Raw genomic sequence first — 24272 nt, 5'->3', positions numbered from 1 at the left:
ATCAAAATAAAAAGCTTTTCACAGCAAAAGAAACCATCAATAAATCAACAAGAAAGCCCGCTGTATGGGAGAACATATTTGCAAATGTTATCAGTGATAAAGGTTTAATCTCCAACATCAATAGACAGCTTATACAACTAAATAAAAGGAAAATGAATGATCCAATTAAAAAATGGGCAATGGATATAAATGGAATATTTTCAAAAGAAGACAGAAGGAAGGCCAAGAGGCACACGAAAACATGCTCAAAGTCACTAATTATCCGAGAGATGCAGAGAAAAAGGAACACTCGTGCACTGCTGGTGGGAATGTAGACATGTGGAGAACAGTATGGAGTTTCCTCAAAAAACTGAAAATGGAATTCCCATTTGACCCAGTAATCCCACTTCTAGGAATATATCCTAAGAAACTGGAAACACCAATAAGAAAGGATATATGCACTCCTATGTTCATAGTAGCACAATTTACAATAGCTAAGATTTGGAAACAGCTTAGGTGTCCGTCAGCAGATGACTGGATCAAAAAACTATGGTACATCTACACAATGGAATACTATGCTGCCATTAAAAAAGGAATTCTTACCATTTGCAGCAACCTGGATAAAATTGGAAAACATCATGCTAAGTGAAATAATCTAGTCAATGAAAGAAAATACCACATGATCTCACTCATTTATGGATAATAAAGAACATTATAAACTGTTGAACAAAATGATAGATACCGAGACAGTAAAGCATCAAACAAAATGCCAAATTACAGCGGGAAAGTTAGCGAGAGGTGGGGGAGATAAGAGATCAATCGAAAGAATTGTGTGCATGCATATAAGCATAACCAATGGACGTAAAACTCTGGGGTTGCGGGCATGTATGGGAGTGGGGGGTTGGGGGAAATGGTAAGATATGTACATATATAATATTATACCTTAATAAAAAAAAAATCAGATGTTAAGCTTTAAGAGATGGCACAAATTCAAAGGTAAATAAGTGTTCCCTAACAGTTTTGAACCTAAAGAATTACAGGTTAGCTTTTTATTTTTGTGTAATTTAAAAATATGAAACAAAAATATTAAAAATGAAAAGATCCAACAGATTAATAATTTATAATTCATATTACTACTTGCTGTTTCTTAAACTTCAGAATGGAATTAATACCATAATTTCTTGATTATTTTCATAACTACACATTTTTACATCTTTGTTGTGTTTTCTCTTTCATTGCCTAGCTGCTTTTCTTACCTTGCAGATTTTTACACTAAGGAACAGTTTGGGACTTCTCTTATTATTTAACTTGTACAAATTGAACGAGTAGCAATGTAAAAGGTCCAAGGATAAATTTACTTAAAATCTTTCCTTTTTTCAAATTTGTCTTATAAGATCTTTCTTTCTTTCTTTCTTTTTTCCTTCATTCTCTAGAATTAAAAGAAACTCTTTTTTTGTTATTTTGTTAGCCTTTTAAGGTCATCTTTCCTTAACTGAAACAAGCATTTGAGAATGATTACATGTATGGATAAAGTCAAAAGCTTCTCTTTGGGAGACAAGACTTTATAGTAAAAATCAATAAATAATGCTTTTTGGTGTGATTTACCTAACTCGGATTTCAGGTTACATGTAACAATATTTCTTTTAGGAAAATAGTACTCATCTATACAATTGGGTCTGATAATTTTATATGCAAGGAAATATTATGTAAATGAGACCTTTTTGGTTGAATTTATTTTTCCCCAATTAGAAATAACTAGTAACATTTAGCATAAAGTATATAACATTTGAATTTTTGCTTTCTAAATGTAACAAATTTATAGTTAAATATGGGGTTTATAATATTAAAAATGTGGTATTAATCTCATGTGCCTAGCAGGTGATGATGTGGGAAGATGGTCAACTAGATCAAATAAGTACTACATGAAGATAGTCTATTTTAAGAAGTTAAAAATCATTTTGCCTGTCAGACAAAATATATGCTGAAGGCTAACTGTTTTGTAATCCATAATCTGAGTTTTCTTGTAGGTCTGTAATATACAAAATAATGAAATTATAAAATACTAAACACCTTGGCTTTTATTTTGAAGTAATCATTACTTTAAAATTAAAAGATAAGCATTCAGAAGTAATAAAACAAGGTATCATGAAACTTAGTTGTTATAAATTCATCTATATTTAAAGTATTGGGAAATACCTTAATGGTAGTTTATTTATTTTTTTTTTTTTCTAACAAGGGGCATTTTCGTGATTATATGTTTATTTCTATTTTTATTCTTTTTAAACTAGAGGCACAGTGCATGAAATTCATGAACGGTTAGGGCCCCTAGGCCTGGCCAGTGATCAGGGCCAATCTATAGGGCCACCCGCAGGGCCATTTGGGAGGCCTCCCGCTGGGGCCTGCAGGCTAGGGGCAGCTCCTGTGCTGAGCATCTTCCCCGTGGTGATCAGTGCATGTCATAGTGATCAGTCATTCCACAGGTTGTTCCACTGTTTGGTCGATTTGCAGATTAGGCTTTTATTATATAGGTTAGTCCATATGGTTATAAACATTTGTTAGCTTCTATTCGTTCATAAAACTTCACATAAAAAATCATTTTAGCTGTAACGTAAAATGGAAGTCTTTAAAAAATGGCAGATGTTAACTTAAAAGCAGATATACTAATTTAGTTTTTGCTGTATAATGATAATCTCATGGAAATTTCTTAAGTTTTCCTTTGTCCTAACTCAAAAAGTACGGTATGTTGAATTTCTGAAATATATGTTAAGCCAAGAATTTTATCCCTGTTTACAATTTGTATAAAGCAAAAAAGGAGTGTATATAACTATCTATAGCAATCAAGATAGCTTTGTTTATATTATATGTTTGCCAGAAAATAAAAGATGGATTAATTTTTTAAAATGTCCAATTACTATGTTGTACACCTGAAATTAATAAAATTACAGGTCAACTGTAATTTAAAAATAAAGTATTTAAAAAAAAAATTTTTTTTTTAACAAGTGGTGCTAATAAAGTTTTTTCCCCTGATTCTTCTTTTTTATGGGATGGTTAACAAGTGTACTAACATAATATGAACATATGAACTTTTATAGACAGCTCTAGTGGTCCAAAATCCCAACTCATCCCCTTTTTCCAAAGATGAAGAATCTTGCCCCTTAACTATTATCTTAACTTCTGATACCATTGACAAGACTCACCTCTTTAAAAATATTATGTAAATAAAATCATACAATACATATTCTTTTTATCTGGCTTTTTTTTTTTTTTTTTTTTTTTTTTTTTACTCAGCATTATGTTTCAGAGACACATCCATACCATAGGATTAATTCATTTTAACTGCTGTAGGGCAGAGGTTGCTGAACACATTTGCTCATTTATACATTACCTATGGCTGCTTCCTGAATATAACAGCAAAGTTGGGACCATATAGACCAAAAAACCTAAGAAATACTTAGCTGGTCCTTTACAGGAAAAGTACACCAAAATCTGCTATAGAGCATTAATTCTCAAACTTGAATGTGCAGCCCTGGCCAGGTAGCTCAATTAGAGCATCATCCTGATACACTAAGGTTATGGGCGGGTTTAATCCCTTGTCAGGACACATACAAGAAACAACCAATGAATGCATGAAGTGGAACAACAAATTGATGCCTCTCTGACTCTCTCTCTCTTTCCTCTCCTTCCCTCCCTTCCTTTCTCTTTCTAACAATCTATATATACAAAATCCTAATATGCAAATAGACCGAACGGCAGAACAGAAAAACCCAACAACCAGTCGCTATGACATGCGCTGACCAGCAGGGGTCAGCATCAGGCAGAAGAGTGCAGAACATGGCTGACATCAGCCACAGTGGGATGGTGTGACAGGTGAAAGGGGGTGCCAGAAGAAGGGGGGCCACCAGTCACTGTCATTGGGGTGAGCCTCTGGTGGTTACTAAAAATTTTTTATTCCTGTGTGCTGTGGTTGCGCCCAACACTAGCACTTGTTGCTGGCCCCAGTCTCACTTGCACCCACTGCCGGCACGGGAGCCACTGCTCACACCTGCTGCCAGTGTCAACGCTGGCCCAGATAACTTGGCACTGTCAGCGGGTGCAAGCAGCAGCTGCCTGCTCCTATCGTCCTTCAGGGCTTCTCCACCTCTCCCTGTTCCTGCGGGACAATCAAGGCCAGCAGCCACCTCTTGCACCCACTGCCAGTGATGGCCCCACTCTCACCTGCTACCAGCACCACAGCCACCACTCACACCCAATAATGACTCCAGCCCCACTCACACCTGCTGCTGGCCCCTGCCCCAATGGATCCACACTGTCAGCAAATGCAAGCGGGGCCGATGCCGTCAGCACGTGGAAATGGTGGCAGTGGGAATGGAACTGATGGCAGACAGGGGGCTGCAATGAGAGGGGCAAGGTGGGGGCAAATAGGATGAGCTGAGACCCGCCGCTGCTGTGCCCACTACAGCCTCACAGCCCATGGTTCTCAATTCTTTTCAAGGCGCACGAATTCATGCATTAATAGTCCATTAATTAAAAAAAAAAAAAAAAGTTTATGTACAACAGAATCACATGGAGAGCTTATTAAAACACAGACTGTTGCCCTAGCTGGTTTTGCTCAGTGGATAGAGCTTAGGCCTGAGAACTGAAGTGTCGCAGGTTGATAAGGGCACATGCATGAGGCAACCAATCTATTTTTCTTTCTCTCCCTCTGTCTTTCCCCCTCCCTTCCACTCTCTCTAAAAATCAATGGAAAAATATCCTTGGATAAGGATTAACAAAAATATAAAATAAAACAAAGATCACTGGGACCCAGAATTTCTGAAGTACAGGGAGGAGTCCAATAGTTGCATTTCTAACAAGTTCCTTGGAAATGCTGATGTTACCAGTAGGGTTAAGAGAAGAACAAAACTTTTGAGAACCAATGCTGTAAATATTTACATGCAATGTATTCCCCCATTTGCACTTTTGATAGACATTATAGTTACTTCCAATGTTTGGTCATTAAAAATGCTATTTTGAATATTTCTATACAAAACCTTCAGTGTGAACTTATATGCATTCTAAGTATGAAAACACAGGCTTATAAACTACACCAGTATAACTTTAGCAGATTGTGCCAAAATAAACTTTCTAAAATAGTTGTACCGATTTATGCACCCACCACTAGTACAGGGGACTTCCTCATCCACAGTATTTATCTAATACTTGTATTATCAGTTTTTTGTGTGTTTTTTTTCATTTTAATCATTCTGGTGAATGCTAAGGGGTATCTCATTGTGGTTTTAATTTTTATTTCCCTGATGACTAATAAAGTATGAAATCTTTTCCATGTTCACTGCTCAGTTGGGTGTCATCACATGTCTATTCTCCTATATAATAAAAGCCTAATATGTTAAGTGTCCGGTTGACCAGTTGGCCGTTCAACCAATCAAAGTATAATAAGCTAGTGATACCAACAACAAGCAAGGCTTAACAACAAGACTGCACACACAGCCCACAAAGGACTGCACCAAGACTGTCCACTTCAGATAACTGGGAAGGCTGTGCTACTGGGTTCTGCCAGGACACCTAGCACACAAAACTATTCTATCAAATCAGGGAAGCAGCTAAAATGCAGAGAAGAGGCAGGACAAAAAGGAATGAAATGGAGGAAAGTAAAAGAATGGACATTGAGTTCAAAACCACAGTTATAAGGTTTTTCAAGAATTTTCTAGAAAAGGCCGAAAAAATAAATGAGACCTATGAGGATATGAAAAGGGATCAACTAGAAATAAAGAATACATTGTCTGAAATAAAAATATTATACAGAGTCCTAAAAACAGACTGGAAGATCGCAAGAATCAAGTCAAAGATTTGGAACACAAAGAGCCAGAGGATACTCCCTCGCAGAAGCAAGAAGAGAAGAGAATCCAGAAAGTTGAAGATAGTGTAAGAAACCTCTGGGACAACTTCAAGCGAACCAACATCAGAATTATGGGGGTCCCAGAAGAATAAAGAGAGCAAGATGCCGAAAACATATTGGAAGAAATAGTGACAGAAAACTTCCCCTACCTGGTGAAAGAAATAGACTTACAAGTCCAGGAAGCGCACAGAACCCCAAACAAAAGGAATCCAAAGAGGACCACACCAAGACACATCATAATTAAAATGCCAAAAGCAAAAGACAAAGAGAGAATATTAAAAGCAGCAAGAGCAAAGCAGGTAGTTACCTATAAAGGAGCACCTATACGATTGTCAGCTGATTTCTCAACAGAAACCATGCAGGCCAGACGGGAATGGCAAGAACCTACAGCCAAAATTACTCTACCCAGCAAAGCTATCACTCAGAATCGAAGGACAGATAAAGAGCTTCACAAATAAAAAAAAAAGCTCAAGGAGTTCATCACCACCAAACCAGAATTATATGAATTACTAAAGAGGGTTCTTTAGGAAGAGGAAGAAAATAAAGATAAAAATTATGAACAACAAATATGTAACTATCAACAAGTGAATCTAAAAACCAAGAGAATTTAAAAAATCTGATGAACAATATTAACTGTTGAATATAATAGAATCAGAGGTATGGGAGGGGAGTGAAGTGATGATTCTCCGGGGAAAGGGAAGGTGGGAGGTGCGGGAAGAGACTGAACAAAAACTGTGCACCTATGGATGAGAACAATGGGGGGGTGGGAAAAGGGCAGAGGGTGGGGTGGGAACCTGGTTGAGGAGAGCAATGGAGGGGGGGGGGGAAGAACATTTGTAATAATCTGATAAAATTTTTTTTTAATGTATAATATGCTAATGATATGCTAAGGTCACTCAACTGCTCACTATGATGTGCACTAACCATCAGGGACAGACAGTCGACCGATTGACCAGTGGCTATGATGTGCACTTACTATCAGTGGGTAAATGCTACAACTGTTAGGTTAGCTTGCTGCTGGAATCTGCTCAATCAGGACTGAGCAAGATGGACCGGACATGCCCTGGAGCCCTCCTGCAGTCCTTCCCCAGCTAGCCCATATCTCTCCTAGGCCCTGATAGTGCACAGGTAGGGTCCCTAGGCCTGATTTGCAACCTCTCGCAATCCGAGACCCCTTGGGGGATTTCAGAAAGCCGGTTTCAGCCAGATCCCTCAGGCCTCTAGTGTTTAGGATAAAAACTCAGAGGAAACATTCTTCCTTGTTCTCAATCTTAGAGGGAAAGGATTCAGTTTGTTTCAATTAACTATATTACCTGAAAGTTTTTTGAGAATGCCCTTTATCAGAAAGTTCCCTTCTATACCTAGTTTGCTAAGGTTTTGTTTTGTTTTTTTACATATATAATTTTATCAAATGCTTTTTATATTTCTATTGAGATCATCATGAGGTTTTTTCCTTCATTTTTTTAACAGATGAATTACATTGATTGGTGATTACATGTTAACTCACACTGGAAAAGAACTTCACTTGGTTCTGATGCTTTTTTATATATCTTGCTGAATTTAATTTACTAATTTTGTCTAAACTTTTGGAATCTATGTTTACCAGTGATACTGACCTTAAATTTATTTTTTAAATCTTCACCTGAGGATATGTGTGTTGATTTTAGAGACAGAGAGAAATATTAATGTAAGAAATATTGATAGGCTGCCTCTCACACGCAGCTCTGCCAGGGACTTGAATACGCAACCTAGGTATGTGCCCTGACTAGGAATTGAACCCACAACATTTTGGTGTATGGGACAATGTTCCAATAAACTTTAGCCACACAGGCCAAGCAATTTTCACTTCTAATATCCTTGAAAGATTTAGGTATCAATGTTGTCCTGGCTCCCTAAAATACATTTAATTGTCCCTTTTTTTCTATTTCACATAACTATTTATGTCAAACCAATCTTCTTTTGTGTTGGTAGCATTTACCAGTGAAACCATCTTGGCTTATAGTGTTCTTTATGAAAAAATTTTTAATTACATATTCAATTTCTTTAATAGTTATAGATACAAATTTTGTATTGCTTATATGTCGGTTCTGAAAATGTTTTTTTTTCCCCTGTCATCTGATAAGTGTACATAAAAACATAAAGTTGTTTTAACTATCAAGAGTCTCAACTTGTGGAGGTTACCAGGGAGCTCCTCCCTGCTCTTGAATCTGTTAAGTATCTCACACTTCAAGCTGGACTCTTTCTGAATCAGCAGCCCTTTATCATAATAGACAAGTCCATAAATAATGGGCTCATCTCTCTGGGTTTCTTTCTTACAGATCTAAGCACAGTAAAATTTTACTGATTTGAAGGTATTTCAATGCCTTCAAATATACTTTGTTCAGTTTTTTCAGGTGTTCCTCAAGGCAAGTTTAGTGAAAAATATCTAATTTGACATCCCGAGAAGAGGGATAGACAGAAGAAAAACTCACCAGATTATGAAATCCTCAAATAAGATCCCTGGCACTCTAAATTTTCAATTTTCAATGCTTAGCACAGTACCTGACACAATTATTTTTCAATTTATTGGTGAATCAATGACCTAAAGGACAATTCTGAGGAAGTAAAGAGAATAGGAAGAGAGCACTATTACAAATGACACAAAATGATTTGAAATATATTTTGAACCACAGAAACATCTTTGTTCTGTCTCTTATTCCATATTTTCTCTACTAAAACTCTGATTCAGGACTCAATAACTCACCTACACTACTTCAACTGGCTCATACTGTGGCTTATATATGACGTCCTTTCTTCTAGTTCATCTCTCTTCAGTCTATCTCCCATAGTTCCAATTCAAATCCTCCACTAAATATATTTCAAATGTCTCCTCATTCTCTAAAATTCTAAATTTCTCTTCACAATATATAAGGCTCACAACTATCTGAACTTAGGCTATTTCATCAAACTTACCTTTCTTTCTGCCTGCATTCTTTATACCCTATATTTTAGCTATATTGATTCAGTTCATCAAAAGCCTATGTCATTTTATATCAAAGTTTTAAGGGATTGTTACCTTAGTTTAAAATATCTTTTTTCCATTGACAATCTGGTAAACTCAACCTTCCATTCAAAACTATGTTCCAGAATCATCCCTGGGAAATCTTTGCAGACCCTCAGGAAGTTCTAATCAACTTCATCCTTTATATCACTACTTTACCTTATATCTAACTATAGCATTTACTATCCTACATGAGAATTACTACATCCTCTGTGCCTATGTACTAGTTTTAAACAAAATGTAAAGGTGAACATCCATAATCAAGATTTTCAAGATGTTTTCTCCCAAATAATATTTTATACTTTTCTATTTCTAGCTCCATTTTAAAAAATTGTATCTACTTAACTGATTTGTATTCAATTGAATTTAACAAATAATCACTGGGTACCCATCTCATACCAGATACCACTGATAAATATAATCCCAGCAAATCCATTTTAAAAGAAAAACTTGAGGAGAGAAAGAATAAAATAGATGAGATAGCAAATAGGTATAAGGTTTCTAAACTTTCCAGAAGTAACATTGAAACAAAATTACATTACATCATAAATTACAGAAGAGAATACTGAGACTTTTAAGAAAATAGAGATATGCCTTAGAATCTAAGTCTTCTGATCTATAGTTCTAACATATTACCCAAAACTTATGATACTCAGAGTAGCAAATCAATGAGAATCACCAACTCCCAAGTAGTTATGAACACATTTTCCATGAACTCTAAGGTTTTCTTTTTATAGACGTTTTTAGGTAAGGCATTTTTTGTGACTCCTCCAGGTCTAATCTAGACTTCTCTAAAAAAGGTAAGAATAATTTCAGTTCACAATAACAAAATAAATGTCTTCTTCAAAAATAATTTAACCAGTCTTCAAAAATAACTTAACCAGTCGTCTTTTGTTTTCTCTTTTTAAATAGATATGTAATTTTTTTATTGCTTGCAGAGAAGAAGGGAGAGAGAGAGAAACATCAATGATGAGAGAGAATCATTAATCAGATGCCTTCTGCATGCCCCACACTGGGGATCGAGCTCACAACCTGGACATGTTCCCTGAATTGATTCCCAGGAATCAATCCATAACCTCCAGGCTCATAGGCTGATGCTAACCAATGAGCCACGCCAGCCAGCACAAAACTTCTGTTTAGATCCACAGGGCAAGTGGTGCTTTGCTTTTTAAAGTACAGAACACATCAACTAAATGCAATCCTTTGCTCCCCCAACACATATACCCATTTGCAAAAGATAAAAATACTAATTTGGCATAATCTAGTTAAAAGAACACTGGACTGTTAAGAGACCAATCCCAGCTCAGCTTCTGATTAAAAGCAAAAATTATGGAACCAGTCTTAAGGATTGAATAATTGATTTAGGCATCACCTGTAAAACTAGAATAAAAATATTAGGACTTGCCTAAGAAATAGTAGGCACTACATAATGCTAGCTATTATTATAGCAAGCAATACTATCCTTTTTTGTTCTTGTTGTTAATCCTCACCTGAGAATATTTTCTCCATTGATTTTTAGAGAGTAGAAAGGGTGGGGGGGAGAAGGAGAAAGAGAAAGAGACAGAGATAAAGATAGAAAGGGAGAGAGGGGAAGAGGGGGAAGAGGGGAGGGGGAGGAGGAGAGAAGGGAGGGAGAAGGAGAGGGGGAGGGGGAGGGAGAGGGGAAGGGGAAGGGAGAAAGACCCCTCTCCCACATATGCCTGGACCAGGACCAGGGCCACGGATCAAATATGCCAACCCATGTACGTGCCCTTGACTGGGAATCAAACCCACCACTTTTCAATGGGCAGGCCGGCACTCTAACCACTGAGAAACATCAGCCAGGGTGTAATAATAATACCATCATCTTTAAAAAATATTTATTATTAAGATTATTATAGATGTACCTCTTTTTTCCCCTTAATGCCCCCCTCCATGCAAGGTGTCCGCCAAGCCCCAAGCCTTTGCCACTTTATTGTCTGTGTCTATAGGTAATGCATATATGTATATAAGACATTTGTTTAATTTCTTCCCGCCCCTCCGCCTACCATCCTTACTTCTGAGCATCATCAGTTTGTTCCATTTCCATGCCTCTGATTTCATTTTATTCACCAGTTTATTCTGTTCGTTACATTTCTTATCTATTTGATTTTTATATTCAACTAGAGGCCCGGTGTAATGAAAATTCATGCACTGGAATACGGGTCCCTCAGCCTGGTCTGCCCCCTCTCACAATCTGGGAGCCCTCAGGGATGATCAGGAGAAGGCAATGCCGCTATCACACCTCCGCTGCTGCCACTGTCCACAGGGCCTCTGCCGGCCCTGGTTACATGAGCCTCAGGCACACTAGGTGACTGGGCAACTGTCATCAGAGGCTTGCCTGTGCCTCGGGATGGCCCTAGGTGGCTGGGGGCTGAGGGGACTGGGAGACTCCAGAGGCAGGCACACGGAGCAGCTTGGACCTGCCTGGTAGGGGGGCTGAGGGGACTGGTTACTGCCATCTTGCCGCTGTGGGCACTGTCATCTTTGAGGGTGTGACAGGCAATTAGCATATCCCCTCCTTATTGGCTTGGGCACCGCCATCTTTGTGAGAGTGTGATGGTCATTTAGTATATTTCCTCTTTATTAGATAGGATTGTTGATAGGTATGTATTTCTTGCCATTTTGTTGTTCATATTTTTGAACCTTCTCTTTTTCTTCTTTTTTCTCTTCTTAAAGAATACCCTTCAAAATTTCATGTAATACAGGTTTGGTGGTGGTGAACTCCCTTAGCTTTTTCTTGTCTGTGAAGCCCTTTATCTGACCTACCATTCTAAATAATAGCTTTGCTGGGTAGAGTTTTCTTGGTTGTAGGTCCTTGTTATCCACCACTTTGAATATTTCATGCCACTCCTTTCTGGCCTGCATGTTTTCTGTTGAGAATTCAGCTGACAGTTGCATGGGCATTCCCTTGTATGTAACTAACTGCTTTTGTCTTGCTGCTTTTAAGATTCTATCTTTATCTTTTGCCCTTGGCATTTTAATTATAATGTGGTCCTCTTTGGGTTCCTCTTATTTGAGACTCTCTGTGCTTCCTGGACTTGTAAGTCTATTTCTTTCACTAGGTAGAGGAAGTTTTCAATATCTTGCTCTTTCTTTTCTTCTAGCACCCCCATAATGTGAATGCTGGTAAGCTTGAAGTTGTCCCAGAGGTTCCTTACACTATCTTCATATTTTTGGATTCTTTTTTCTTTTGCTCTTTTGGTTGGGTGTTTCTTGCTTCCTCATATTTCAAATTGTTGATTTGATTCTCAGAATCCACTACTCTTCGGTTGAATCCCTGTATATTATTCTTTATTTTAATCAGTGTATGCTTAATTTCTGAATGATACTTTTCCATTTTTCTGGAGATTTCTAGAAGATTCTTTAGTAACCTTATAACTATGGTTTTGAACTCTATATCCAATAGTTTGCTTTCTTCCATTTCTCTCATTTGTGACATGTTTCTTTGTCTCTGCATTTTGGCTGCTTCCCTGTGTTTGTTTCTATGTACTGGGTAGAGCTGTTATGTCTTCTTGAGTTGGTAAAGTGGCCTTGTATAGTAGGTATTCTAAAGGGCCCAGTGGCTTAGCCTCCCCAGTCACCTGAGCACATTCTTTTTGTAGTTGAGCCTTGATTACTGTTGTTGTCACTTGGAGGAACTGACCTCCAGGCCAATTGGCTATGAAGACTAGCTGCAACTACAGTGGGAGAACTGTTGTGCAGGAGACTTGCTTCAATGGGGCTTTGGTGTTTATTTATTCTGCCCCTTGAGTGTGTCTTATGGATGTGAAGAGTTGTAATCTGGTATGCTCTCACACTGACCATTGGGTAGTACCCTCGCTGTTGGAATTCTAGGGAGATACAAAGTAAGTCATTGCCTGAGACCACCCAGCAGGAGCTACAGAGAGATCCGCAGGTTCCTTCTCTTTGTATGAGGTTTGGAAATGCCCAGATAAGGCCCAGCTATGAAGTAAGGCAGGGTGGTACTGGTGCTGGTACTAGGTCTTGGGCCTTTTATTGATAGGTTTGGTGATCCCTGACCCAGCTGCAGTTTGTTTAAGAGATTTTAGCCTGAACAAAAACAGGCCAATCATAGGCACTGCACACAGCTTGGGTAGGGTTGGAAATTGGATGAGGCGGGGTCTTTGTGAATCACCAGAGTGAGCTAACAAAAATGGCTACCAGTCAGCCCTGGGATGGGGGAGGTCCCAGCATAGGAACAATGCTGGGACCTCCCCCTCAATCTGGGAGATAGCTACCCTCAAATTCCTACCCCATGCCAGAAAATCCAGTTCCGCTTCGTATGTGTTTGTGTCCCAACGTCGCTGAACTATAGTTCCTGGTGCTGGAACTTAGAGGAAGCGGGACATTTTAAGTTCAATTCGTAGTGCTAGATTTTTAAGAGGTACAGCTGGGTCTCCAGCAGCCTCTGTGTCACAAACCCCAATCCACACTGGTTTTTACAGCCAAAGTTCTTACTGCCCATAGGAATTTCTTTTCCCAGCTCTGGGATCCTGGATTGGGGTATTGGTGTGGGGCTAGAACCACATGCTCCTCTGGGCAGCCTCTACAGATTAAAAAAGTGGCACACATAGGAGTCAGACCTTCCCATTCCAAGTCTCTGCACCTCCTACCAGTCTCAGTGTGCTTTCTTCTTTACTTCTCTAGTTGTAGTACTTCCATTCAGCCAGCAGCGGTTCTGAATGATGGTTATTCTGTATTTTAATTGTAATTTTGATGTCATTGTGGGAGGTGGCAAGTACAGGAGTTTACTACACTGACATCTTATTGTCAGTCAATACTATCTTTTAATAGCTCTATTGAAGAGTCTAACTAAAAAGTAATGTGTTTAAGAACTTCAAGCATTCAAAATGACCACACCAATGTTGCTTGTGCAACTGTTAATCAGTCCTTATAACCCTTTAAGCAAAATATAGGTAGGACAGAAAGCAACAAACCCTATGATAAAAAAAAAAAAATTTCCCTCTTTTATAGACCAGTTGTGGTATTTCTGTTCATTTCATTATTTTAAATTACTAATTTGAAAGAGGGAAGAGGGAAGGGAGAAACAGAGAGGGAGAGAAAGGGTGGGAGAGAAAAAAAGAGAGAAATTGAGAGAGAGAGGCTGGGGGGGAAGGAATGAACTCAAAACCTTGGTGTATTGGGATGATATGATCTAACCAACTGAACTACCCAGACAGGGGTGTTTATTTCATTTCTTCACTATTCCCTTAAGTCAAATAAAATTCCTGCTTCTCCTTATGTCCTCATACATAAAATGAAAAAAAGAAAAATGCTACAATCTCAACTTGTTACTGATCTCAAACTTGGCTTGGAGGAAGACCCCACATTTTTTTTGTGCATTTAACCTAAGAATTCTTATGGAAATTGATGGTTCATTCTTCCTACACTAAGTCAATGTGAGCAACTCACAGGATATATATAGTTACCCATTTTTTTCTCTATATATTTTCCTGTTTCCTTATATCCGCACTATGAGTTAATTCAAGAGTCCATTAATAGCTCCTATATCTGGAACTAAGAGACCAAAGCAATCAATCAAGCCTACTTAGCATGCGACCAAGCCCATGTAACTAATTAAAAATCAATAACAGAGAAACCAAGATAGTGGCATAGGTAAACATCTAAACTGCTGCCTTCCACAACAATTTCAAAACTACAACTAAGAGACAAAATGGACATCATCCAGAACCACAGGAAGGTGGCTGAGTGCAAATTCTACAACTAGAAGGAAAGAGAAAAGCACACTAAGATTCAGAGGAGCTGCAGGAGGCAGAGGTATTGAGATGCATGCGCGCACAGTGCATGGCTGGCTTTCTCATTTTGGAGGGAGACCAAAGCTCCCAACATTGCTGAACTACAGTTCCGGGTGAGACTCTGGGGACCCAGACTCAGAAACTGGACTGTCAGGAAAGAGAAAAGCACACTGAGACTCAGAAGAGCTGCGGAAGGCAGAGGTACCAAGGCTCACGTGTGGAAAGAACGGGCAACTGAGCGTGTGGCTGGCTTTCTCAAGCGGGAAAAAAGCTCTCGACTGCACTGAACTCCAGTTCCAGGTGATACTCTGAGGATCCAGACTCATTTGGGGAGAAGCTGGACTGTCTGGCAGTGGGTGGAACTCGAGGGCGACTTTCTCAAAGAGGTGCTTACAACGATCACCACGGGACAGTGTGACACAGGGGCCAATTAGGGCAGGGGTGACAGAAAACCAATGATTCTCCGCCCTGAGTCTCTGCTCCATTCAAGCTGAGCACAGAGGCTTTTGCAAGTCTTCTTGCATAACGGTATCTCCAGCACAGAAGTTCTCCCAGCATAAACACAGTTAATCCTCACAGCCAACTGGCTTAGAGATCAATTCTTCCCAGTGATACCAACAACAATCAAGGCTTAACTACAACAAGATTGTGCACACAGCCCACAAAGGGATACACCAAGAGTGTCCACCTAAGGTAACTGAGGAGGTCGACCCTCTGGGCTCTATAGGACACCTAGCACACAAAGTCACTCTATCAACTCAGAGAAGCAGCCAAAATGCAGAGACAAACATATCACAAATGAAAGAAATGGAAGAAAGCAAATGACTGGATATGGACTTCAAAACCACAGTTATAAGTTTTTTCAAAAATTTTCTAGAAAAGGCCAATAAATTTAGCGAGACTCTCAAGGATATGAAAAAGGATCAACTAGAAATTAAACATACAGTAACTGAAATAAAAAATATTATGCAGAGATCTAACAGCAGACTAGAGGATCTCAAGAATCAAGTCAAAGATTTGAAATACAAAGAAGCAAAAAACATGCAACAGGGAAAGAAAAAAGAAAAAAGAATCCAAAAATATGAAGATAGTGTAAGAAGCCTCTGGGACAACTTCAAGCATACCAACATAATAATTATGGGGGTGCCAGGAGAAGAGAGAGAACAAGATACTAAAAACCTATTTAAAGAAATAGTGACCGAAAACTTCTCCCACTTGTTGAAAGAAATAGACCTATGAGTCCAGAAAGCTCAGAAAACCCCAAATAAAAGAAATCCAAAGAGGACCACACCAAGGCACATCATAATTAAAATGCCAAGAGAAAAAGACAAAGAGAGAATATTAAAAGCAGCAAGAGAAAAACAGAAAGAGAGCAACCATATGATTGTCAGCTGATTTCTCAACAGAAACTATGCAGGCCAGACAGGAGTGGCAAGAAATATTCAAACTGATAAATAGCAAGAACCTAGAACCAAGATTACTCTACCCAGTAAAGCTATCATTCATAATTGAAGGGCAGATAAAGAGCTTCACAAATAAGAAAAAGCTAAACCAGTATTATATGAAATGCTAAAAGGTATTCTTTAAGAAGAGGAAGAAGAAAAAGTTAAAAATAAAAATTATGAACAACAAATATATTATCTACCAACAAGTGAATCTAAAAATCAAGTAAATAAAAAATCTGATGAACAGAATAAACTGGTGAATATAATAGAATCAGGGACGTAGAAAGGGAGTGGACTGACAATTCTCAGGTGGAAAGGGATCTGGGGGTACCAGAAGAGACTGGATAAAAATCGTATACTTATGAATGAGGACAGTAGTGGGGATTAAGAACAGAGGATGGGGTGGGAACTGGGTGGAGGGGAGTTATGGGGGAAAAAGAGGAGCAATTGTAATAATCTGAACGATATTTATTAATTTTTTTAAAAAGAAAAAGAAAAAATCAGTAACAGATAGAAACTCAAAACAAACCCACCCAATTTTTTTTTAAAAATATATTTTATTGATTTTTTACAGAGAGGAAGAGAGAAGGACAGAGAGTTAGAAACATCAATAAGAGAGAATAATTGATCAGCTGCCTCTTGCACCACCCCTACTGGGGATGTGCCCGTAACCAAGGTATATGCTCTTGACCGGAATCGAACCTGGGACCTTTCAGTCCGCAGGCCGACGCTCTATCTACTGAGCCAAACAGGTCTTGGCGAAACACACCCAATTTTCATTCAAAGGTGCTTTCAAAGACATATTACTGAATCTATTTGGGTCCTATTAAAAAACAACAAAACCCTGCATAATATATCTTACAACCTATGGTCTGACATGTTATTTACTTACATTAATATGAAGACTACATTTTCTGTATTGAAATGTAAGATTTAAAATGCTTATCATGGCCCAGCCATCGTGGCTTAGCGGTTGAGTATTAAAACTATAAACCAGGGGGTCATAGTTTGATTCCTAGTCAGGGCACATGCTCTCGGGTGGCAGGCTCCACCACTGTGGGACCTATAGGAGGCAGCCAATCAATGATTCTCTCTCATCTTTTGTATCTCTCTCTTTCTCTCTCTCTTTCGTTAATAAAAATATTTTTTAAATGCTTATCATGACTATGAATCAAAAATTTATATGTGTGTATGTGAAGGTGGGGAATGTAGGAGTTGCAGGGGAACAAGCATATATGCACTTAGTACTTACCTGTTCCAGTTTAAAGATATGCTGATTAAAGTAGTGTTGTAAACGTTCATTAGCAAAATTAATGCAGAACTGTTCAAAGCTATTATTTTCATAATCTTCAAAGCCAAAAATATCAAGAACACCAATGGATAAAGTCTACAAAGCAGGAAAAAAATTATGATTAAAAATTGATGTTCAAATTTATTTCATAAATAGTATTTATAATAAGAAACAAAATCCTCAAAGTTTTTTTTTCAGCACTGGAGAGTAGGTTTTGGGGGCCAATGTTCAACCACATTATACCACAAATAAAAAACACTTTAGTTCTCTTTAGTTTCATCTTTTTCTTTTTATCCTAATTATTCTTTTATTATCCAAAATTTTAAACAACATAACCCACTGATTATTCTAAAGAAATGTACAAAGCAGGGACGCTGGCCAGTTTTCTCAACCTCAGGAATTCCTCAATTCCAAGTGACAATGGGATGGAAATAACAGGCTATGGGAATTAAGTTACTTAAGTACTACTAGGTCAGCTACTGGCTATGCCTTGTTTTTATACCAAGAGGGCCATGCAATTTTTTCTACTTTGACTTCCATAATCCAATAGAATCCTGCTTTAAAAAACAAGCTAACAAAGATGTTTAATCAGCCTTGTACAAGCTAGAAATAAAACTGAATATTAGAATATGTGGTTTCTTGAAGTTAAAAATTTTTATTAAAAAAAACAAAAAATTGTAGCCCTAGCTGGTTTGGCTCAGTGGATAGAGCATCAGCCTGCAGACTGAAGGGTCCCAGGCTCAATTCCAGTCAGAGCACATACCTCAGTTGCAAACTCCCAGCCGTGGTTAGGAACATGGTCCCTGGTCAGGGGCATGCGGGAGGCAACCAATTGATGATGTGTCAACCAATCTCATTGATGTTTCTCTCTGTCTCTCCCTCTCCCTTCCACTCTATCTAAAAGTCAATAGGAAAAATATCACTGGTTGAGGATTAAAAAAAGAAAATTGTTCAACGATTATAATGTTAAATAGTTCTAAAAGGATTACAACAAAACACAACAATATAATCTTCATAAATTTCTGCACCCTAATATCAACAATTCTCAAATCACTGAACTGTTTGGTATAGAATAGTATAGTGTTTGTATAGACTAGCATAGCATAGCATAGCATAGCATAGTATAATATAGTATACAAATGCTTATTTTTCTATTTCTTGATATTTCACTTGTAGAAATTATCTTCTAACTACTTACTATTGATGATAGGGATTTAATTCTAATACCCCCAATACATACTTTCTTTTCACCACTCCACCTCATTCTTGAAATACAGTTGTATGGCAACTTTGGTTAAATGAAAATAATTTTTTTCCACCAAAGACAGAGAGATACTAGGCAAAATGATGTAATGAGTGATAGTGAGAGATATTTTTAAAATTTCCATTAAGAATATTTTGTTTTCCATAAGTACCTAAATCAATAAAATTCAGATCTACTTCCTACTGTCCCCTCCACCCCCCAAAATAAAAGTATTTTGTTTGATTAATTCTGTTGACTAAATTCTAAGCCCTTACGAAAATAATGACCTTCAAAAATAAGTTAATTTGGTAAGTTAGATTATAATTAAAATTAATATTCTGTGGGCTAACATAAAGCATGAAAAGTTCATATAAAAGCAATATTATACTTATAATAATCAAATTAAATAATACAGGTGGCATTTCTTTTTTCTTTTCCCTGTGTCCCCAAGCTTGAGGATAGAACCTGCAGACTGGAAGCCACCGGCACCAAAGACATGACCCAAAGGGGGCTGGCGCCCTGTCCTTCTGCCTCAGTACATTACAGGGACAGGGACAATACACCTGATCTCCCTGAGAAAGAGGATTAAAGATGACATTTCTAATCAACCTATAAAGGTAAACTATTCATCCCATAAAAGTGTTAGAAAATGAATATGAAATTATTAAAATTAAATTTCTAAAGTCTATCAAATTAAAAGTAAATTCCAATTGGAAAAAAAGATCTGAATATAAAAAACTATATTCTAAATGTTTGAGAATAAATATTTTATAATTTGGGCTGGAAGAGGACTTCCAATGTAAAATAAATAAATAAATAAATAAATAAATAAATAAATAAGGTCCAGGACAATAAAAGAAAAGAATGACAGAACTACACAAAAATTTAAAACTTCAAAAACCACAACATAAATCTTTAGAGAGAAAATGTTTGCAATGTACATCAAACTAAAAGTCTCATATATAATACACAATGAATCCTAAAAAGGAATAACAAAAAGATAAAATAAACAACAAAAATAGAAAAAATAAAGAAAAGAAATAAAACAGAGAAAATATAAGATACTCAATTTTCATCTATCATTAAAAACATTGGTAACAAAATAGATTAGTCTTCCTTGTCAGATTAGCCTAATGAAAATTCTGAGAATATCCAATGTGACTAAAGGTGTTAGCAGGGAAATGGGCACTTTTATGCACTACTGGTGCAAGTGCAGGTTTTTGTTTTTTTTAAAGCAATTTAGCAGCATCTACCAAAATTTTAAACATACATATCCTTGAATCCAGCAATTTATTTTGAGGATTTTGTCCTAGACAAATGTATACAAAGAATATTTGTTACATTATTATTTAACAATAAAAAATTTAATATATTTTAAATGGGAGAATTTATGTTACACATCCAAACTATATATTTACAAAGTTGATAAAAATGAGATACACATTGGTAGAGAGAACAGATTGACAATTCTCAGAGGGTGGGGGGGGTTAGGGACCAGGTTAAAAAGGTGAAGGAATTAATAAAAACTATTAACATATAAATATGGCAAATATTTAATATTTGTCACAAAAAATAAATTCATGATGCAGACAACACTATGGTGATTACCAAAAAAAAAGAAGGCTAGGGGAGGTTAAAGAGGGTAAAGGGGGGGATAAATGGTAATGGAAGGGGACTTGATGTGTGGTGGTAAACACAATAAATACACAGAGAATGTATTATAGAATTGCACACCTGAAATCTATATAATTTTATTAACCAATGTCACCATAATACATTCAATTAAAATAAAATAATGAATCTCGCCCGGCTAGCTCAGTCGGTAGAGCATGAGACTCTTAAAATAAAATAATGAGGTATAGCTATATTTCAAGACATACTAAGTTTTAAAAAACAACACACATAGAAGCAATACAGATAATGTGGACAAAAAGGGGGGTTCTGTGGAAAGTAACCTCACAGGGTGATCTACTCATAAATTCCTAACGAGGCAGTTCATTGTGGGTAGTCATGTCCCAGGCCTACAACCTCTTTGGTGAAAAGCTTTAAGCCAGCCATGTCCACTGTTTCAGTCTATCTACGTTAACACACCTTTGAAAAACCAGAAGTAATAACCCTCGAAGTGGGTATTAACTCTCAAGACAGCACATAATTTTAACTATTCTGTTGCCTCCTCCCACCTTTAGGTAATCTTCCTTAGTTTCCTCCTAATTTCAATTGCATAAAAGAAACTGCAAAAATATTCTTCTCCACAGTACTTGAGATCTTGCTGCTCTCCAGCATATGTCGTCAGTTTGGCTCAAATTAGCTCATAGAAATCCACAACAAATTAGGACATTTCTTACAATGACAATTGTATAATTGTATTTTTATGTTTAAAAGCAACTCTATATGCACATTTATAGGAATGTAAGTACATAAGAAAAAAGACACAGGTTAACAGCTCCTCTAAGCAGAATAATAAAAACAGAAATAAGGAAGAAAACAGCAGGGAATAGAGATAAAAAGATGACTCTTACATAACTCTGTCTTTTTAAGTTTAATATATTAACCAGTTTATTAAAACCATTTTCTAGAAAAAATATATAATTTATATATGTATACCTTGGTATTTTGCTCCAAATGTTTACTATTCAGAAGTGCATGATTAATCCGAAAAACTATCCAGTCAAATAGGGCACTATATAAAGACTTAGCCATGGAATTCCTCACTGTCACAGCCTGAAAAAAGAGAGAGAGGGTTAGGAATAAAAGTGAAATTGGCAATAATCTAACTAAGATATTATAACAAAGTATGTTTTGTTCTCACTAAATAAAAAAAGCTTACTATCATGAATTCAAAATTAAGTTTTCTCTCAATATAAATACCTTCTAATTATAATAGGCTATAAATTTTCTATATACATTCATTGACTTAGTCCAACTCAAAGAATCTAGGCTAAAACTGGAAAAATCAGAAAAAATGTAGGTTATTCAGTTCAAGACAGTTTTACTGAAAATTAAGGTATATCTATTTCACCTGGTAAAGATGGTAAAATAGGAAGTTTACAAACAAATTAACCTTGCCATCTAAAGTGGAAAGCAATAAATCTGTTAGCAAAAAGGCCATCAGTTATGTGTAGAGTCCCAGTCAGATTCTTAAAACATAACCATAATACCACTACAACTATATTCCTGGTTATCTTCAGCTTGTAATCAATAGTAAGTTCTAGAATTTCTCCATCCCTACACGGAGTAACAATTCTTTCATTACAGAGTTATGCAATTTATTTTACCTCATTTCAAACTTGCCCCAGTTTATGGAAACTGTAGACCAACTGCTCAATTTTTTTGTAAATCTGAAATTGTTCTAAAACACAAATTCTACTAGTTAAAGAAAATTCAACATTTTAAAAGTACTACAACCGCCCAGCCAGTGTGGCTCAGTGGTTGAGCATCAACCCGTGAACCAAGAGATGACTGATTCTAGTTAAGGTCAGGGCATATGCCTGGGTTGCAGGCTCCATCCCCATTATGGGGTGTATAGGAGAAAGCCAATTGATGATGCTTCTCTCTCATCAATGCTTCTATTTCTCTATCCCTCTCCCCTTCTCTCTCTCTCTCTCTCTCTCTCTCAAAAAGTAAAATAAAATAAAAACATTTCTTAAATAAAAAAAAGTACTACAACTTAAAGTGGGGGGACATATGTCTTAGATAATCTTAAGTCTTAGCACTTAAAATACAATCATTTATATATTTATCACCTAGTGACTTATTTTGAAACTTGTATTAGGTCTAGTAATAATTAATGTCGTTTTCTAATATTTTTAAATCGAATTTATTTAAACAATACAACAAAATTTAATCAACAATATATTATAGTTGCCGTTGTTTTCTACTACTTGTGCCCAACGCTAAGGAAGCATTTTAATCCCTCTGTTGTAAAATTCTTGTGATTTTGATGCAAAAAATTCGGTCAATGCATTTTTGAGGCATTCTTCATTATTAAATTTTTTTCCAAGAAGAAAGTTTTGCAAAGAACGAAACAAATGGTAATCGGAAGGGGCAATATCAGGAGAATATGCAGGTTGAGGGAGAACTTCCCATTCCAACTGGCGCAGATTTTCAGCAGTGATTCTTGCAGTATGCGGTCGTGCGTTATCGTGGTGAAGAATTACGCCCTTCCGATTAATCAGCGCGGGTTCTTTTTCTCTTAAAGCTTGGGCTAACCTTTCCAATTGGGCACTTGTAATGGTTTGGTTAGATGGTAAAAGTTCATAATGAAGAATTCCTTTAAAATTCCACCAAACACACAACATCACTTTTTTCGCATGCAAGTCAGGTTTTGGCGTGGGCTGCGGAGCCTCATTTTTGTCCAACCATTGAGGCCGCCTTTTCAAATTAACATACAGCACCCATTCTTCATCTCCGGTAACAATTTGCTCTAAAAACGGCAAACGGTTTTGACGAGAGAGGAGCGAACTGCAAATTGTGACTCTTTGATTACGGTTGTTGTCGGTCAACTCATGAGGAACCCATTTTCCAAACTTTTGGACTTTGCCAAGTGCACGCAATTGATTGGAAATTGTTTTTTTGTGAACCATTTAAAGTTGTCACAAGCTCTTGTTGGGTAATTTGAAGATTTTGCACCAAAAGAGCTTGAAGAGCTTCTTGATCAAAATTGGACACACGGCCTCGACCACTCTTGTCATCTAACGAAAAATTTCCCTCGCAAAATTTCTCAAACCAACGCTGGCATTTTCTGGCGCTAACTGCATCTTGACCAAGAGCACTACAGATGTTTTTTGCAGCCTCACTTGCTTTTCTTCCTAATTGGAACTCGTAAAGCATGCAGTGCCGAATATGCTCTTCATCTGCCATCTTCTTAGCCCTAGTTTTGCAACAAAAACCAAACCAAACACAAACTTTTTCAAGCAAAACTTGTTAATTGCACTTCACACAATCTGTAGATACCACATGTTTGAAGGTTATGTCAATACAAGTCAACGCCAAGCAAGATTTTAAACGAATGTTTAAAAACGACATTAATTATTACTAGACCCGATATATTCAGGTACACATTTATATTCAGTTCTGAAGTTTAGAGGAAGTAAAGAGTAATGATTAACAGCTGGACCATCTTCCAATACCAAATTCTCTACTTATTCTCTACTTATTCCAGTGGTTCTCTACCTTTCTAATGCTATGACCCTTTAATACAGTTCCTCATGTTGTGGTGACCCCCAACCATAAAATTATTTCATTGCTACTTCATAACTGTAATTTTTCTACTGTTAACGAATTGTACTGTAAAGATCTGTGTTTTCCGAGGATCTTAGGCTCTATAGCAGCGGTTCTCAACCTGTGGGTCGTGACTCTTAGACTACTGCTTATACATTTGCTGTATAGAGATCATACAGATTATGGCTGAATTTCTAAATTTCAGTTAAAAAGAAAAAAAACTTCAAGTTTCTAGACCAAAAAAAAATTTACTGCTACATAAAAACCACTACCAAAGAGAAGAGAGGTATCAAATCCTATATCTTTAACACTATCAACTTGAAAATAATTGGAAAATGTTTACAAGTTCTGAGAGAAAAAGGAATTTTGCCCTAGAATTCT

General features: G+C 37.0%; 1 protein-coding gene across 13 annotated transcripts in view; it reads right to left on the bottom strand.

The window, feature by feature from the left end:
- Window positions 1–24272, bottom strand: part of MYO9A (myosin IXA) — a 410239-nt gene that overhangs the window by 207567 nt on the left and 178400 nt on the right. For all 13 annotated transcript variants that reach the window (XM_084897620.1, XM_084897626.1, XM_084897629.1 and 10 more), the window contains 2 exons: window positions 21276–21392; window positions 17390–17524 (listed from right to left, as the gene is read on the bottom strand). In XM_084897620.1, the coding sequence (XP_084753746.1) occupies window positions 17390–17524; window positions 21276–21392 (252 nt within the window). The remainder of the gene's footprint in view (window positions 1–17389; window positions 17525–21275; window positions 21393–24272) is intronic.

This window comes from Pipistrellus hanaki (genome assembly GCF_964339955.1).
Source record: "Pipistrellus hanaki genome assembly, chromosome: 1".
Taxonomy (NCBI): Eukaryota; Metazoa; Chordata; class Mammalia; order Chiroptera; family Vespertilionidae; genus Pipistrellus; species Pipistrellus hanaki.
The sequence above is the reverse complement of the archived record's forward strand: the minus strand, read 5'-3'. Positions and strand labels throughout refer to the sequence as shown.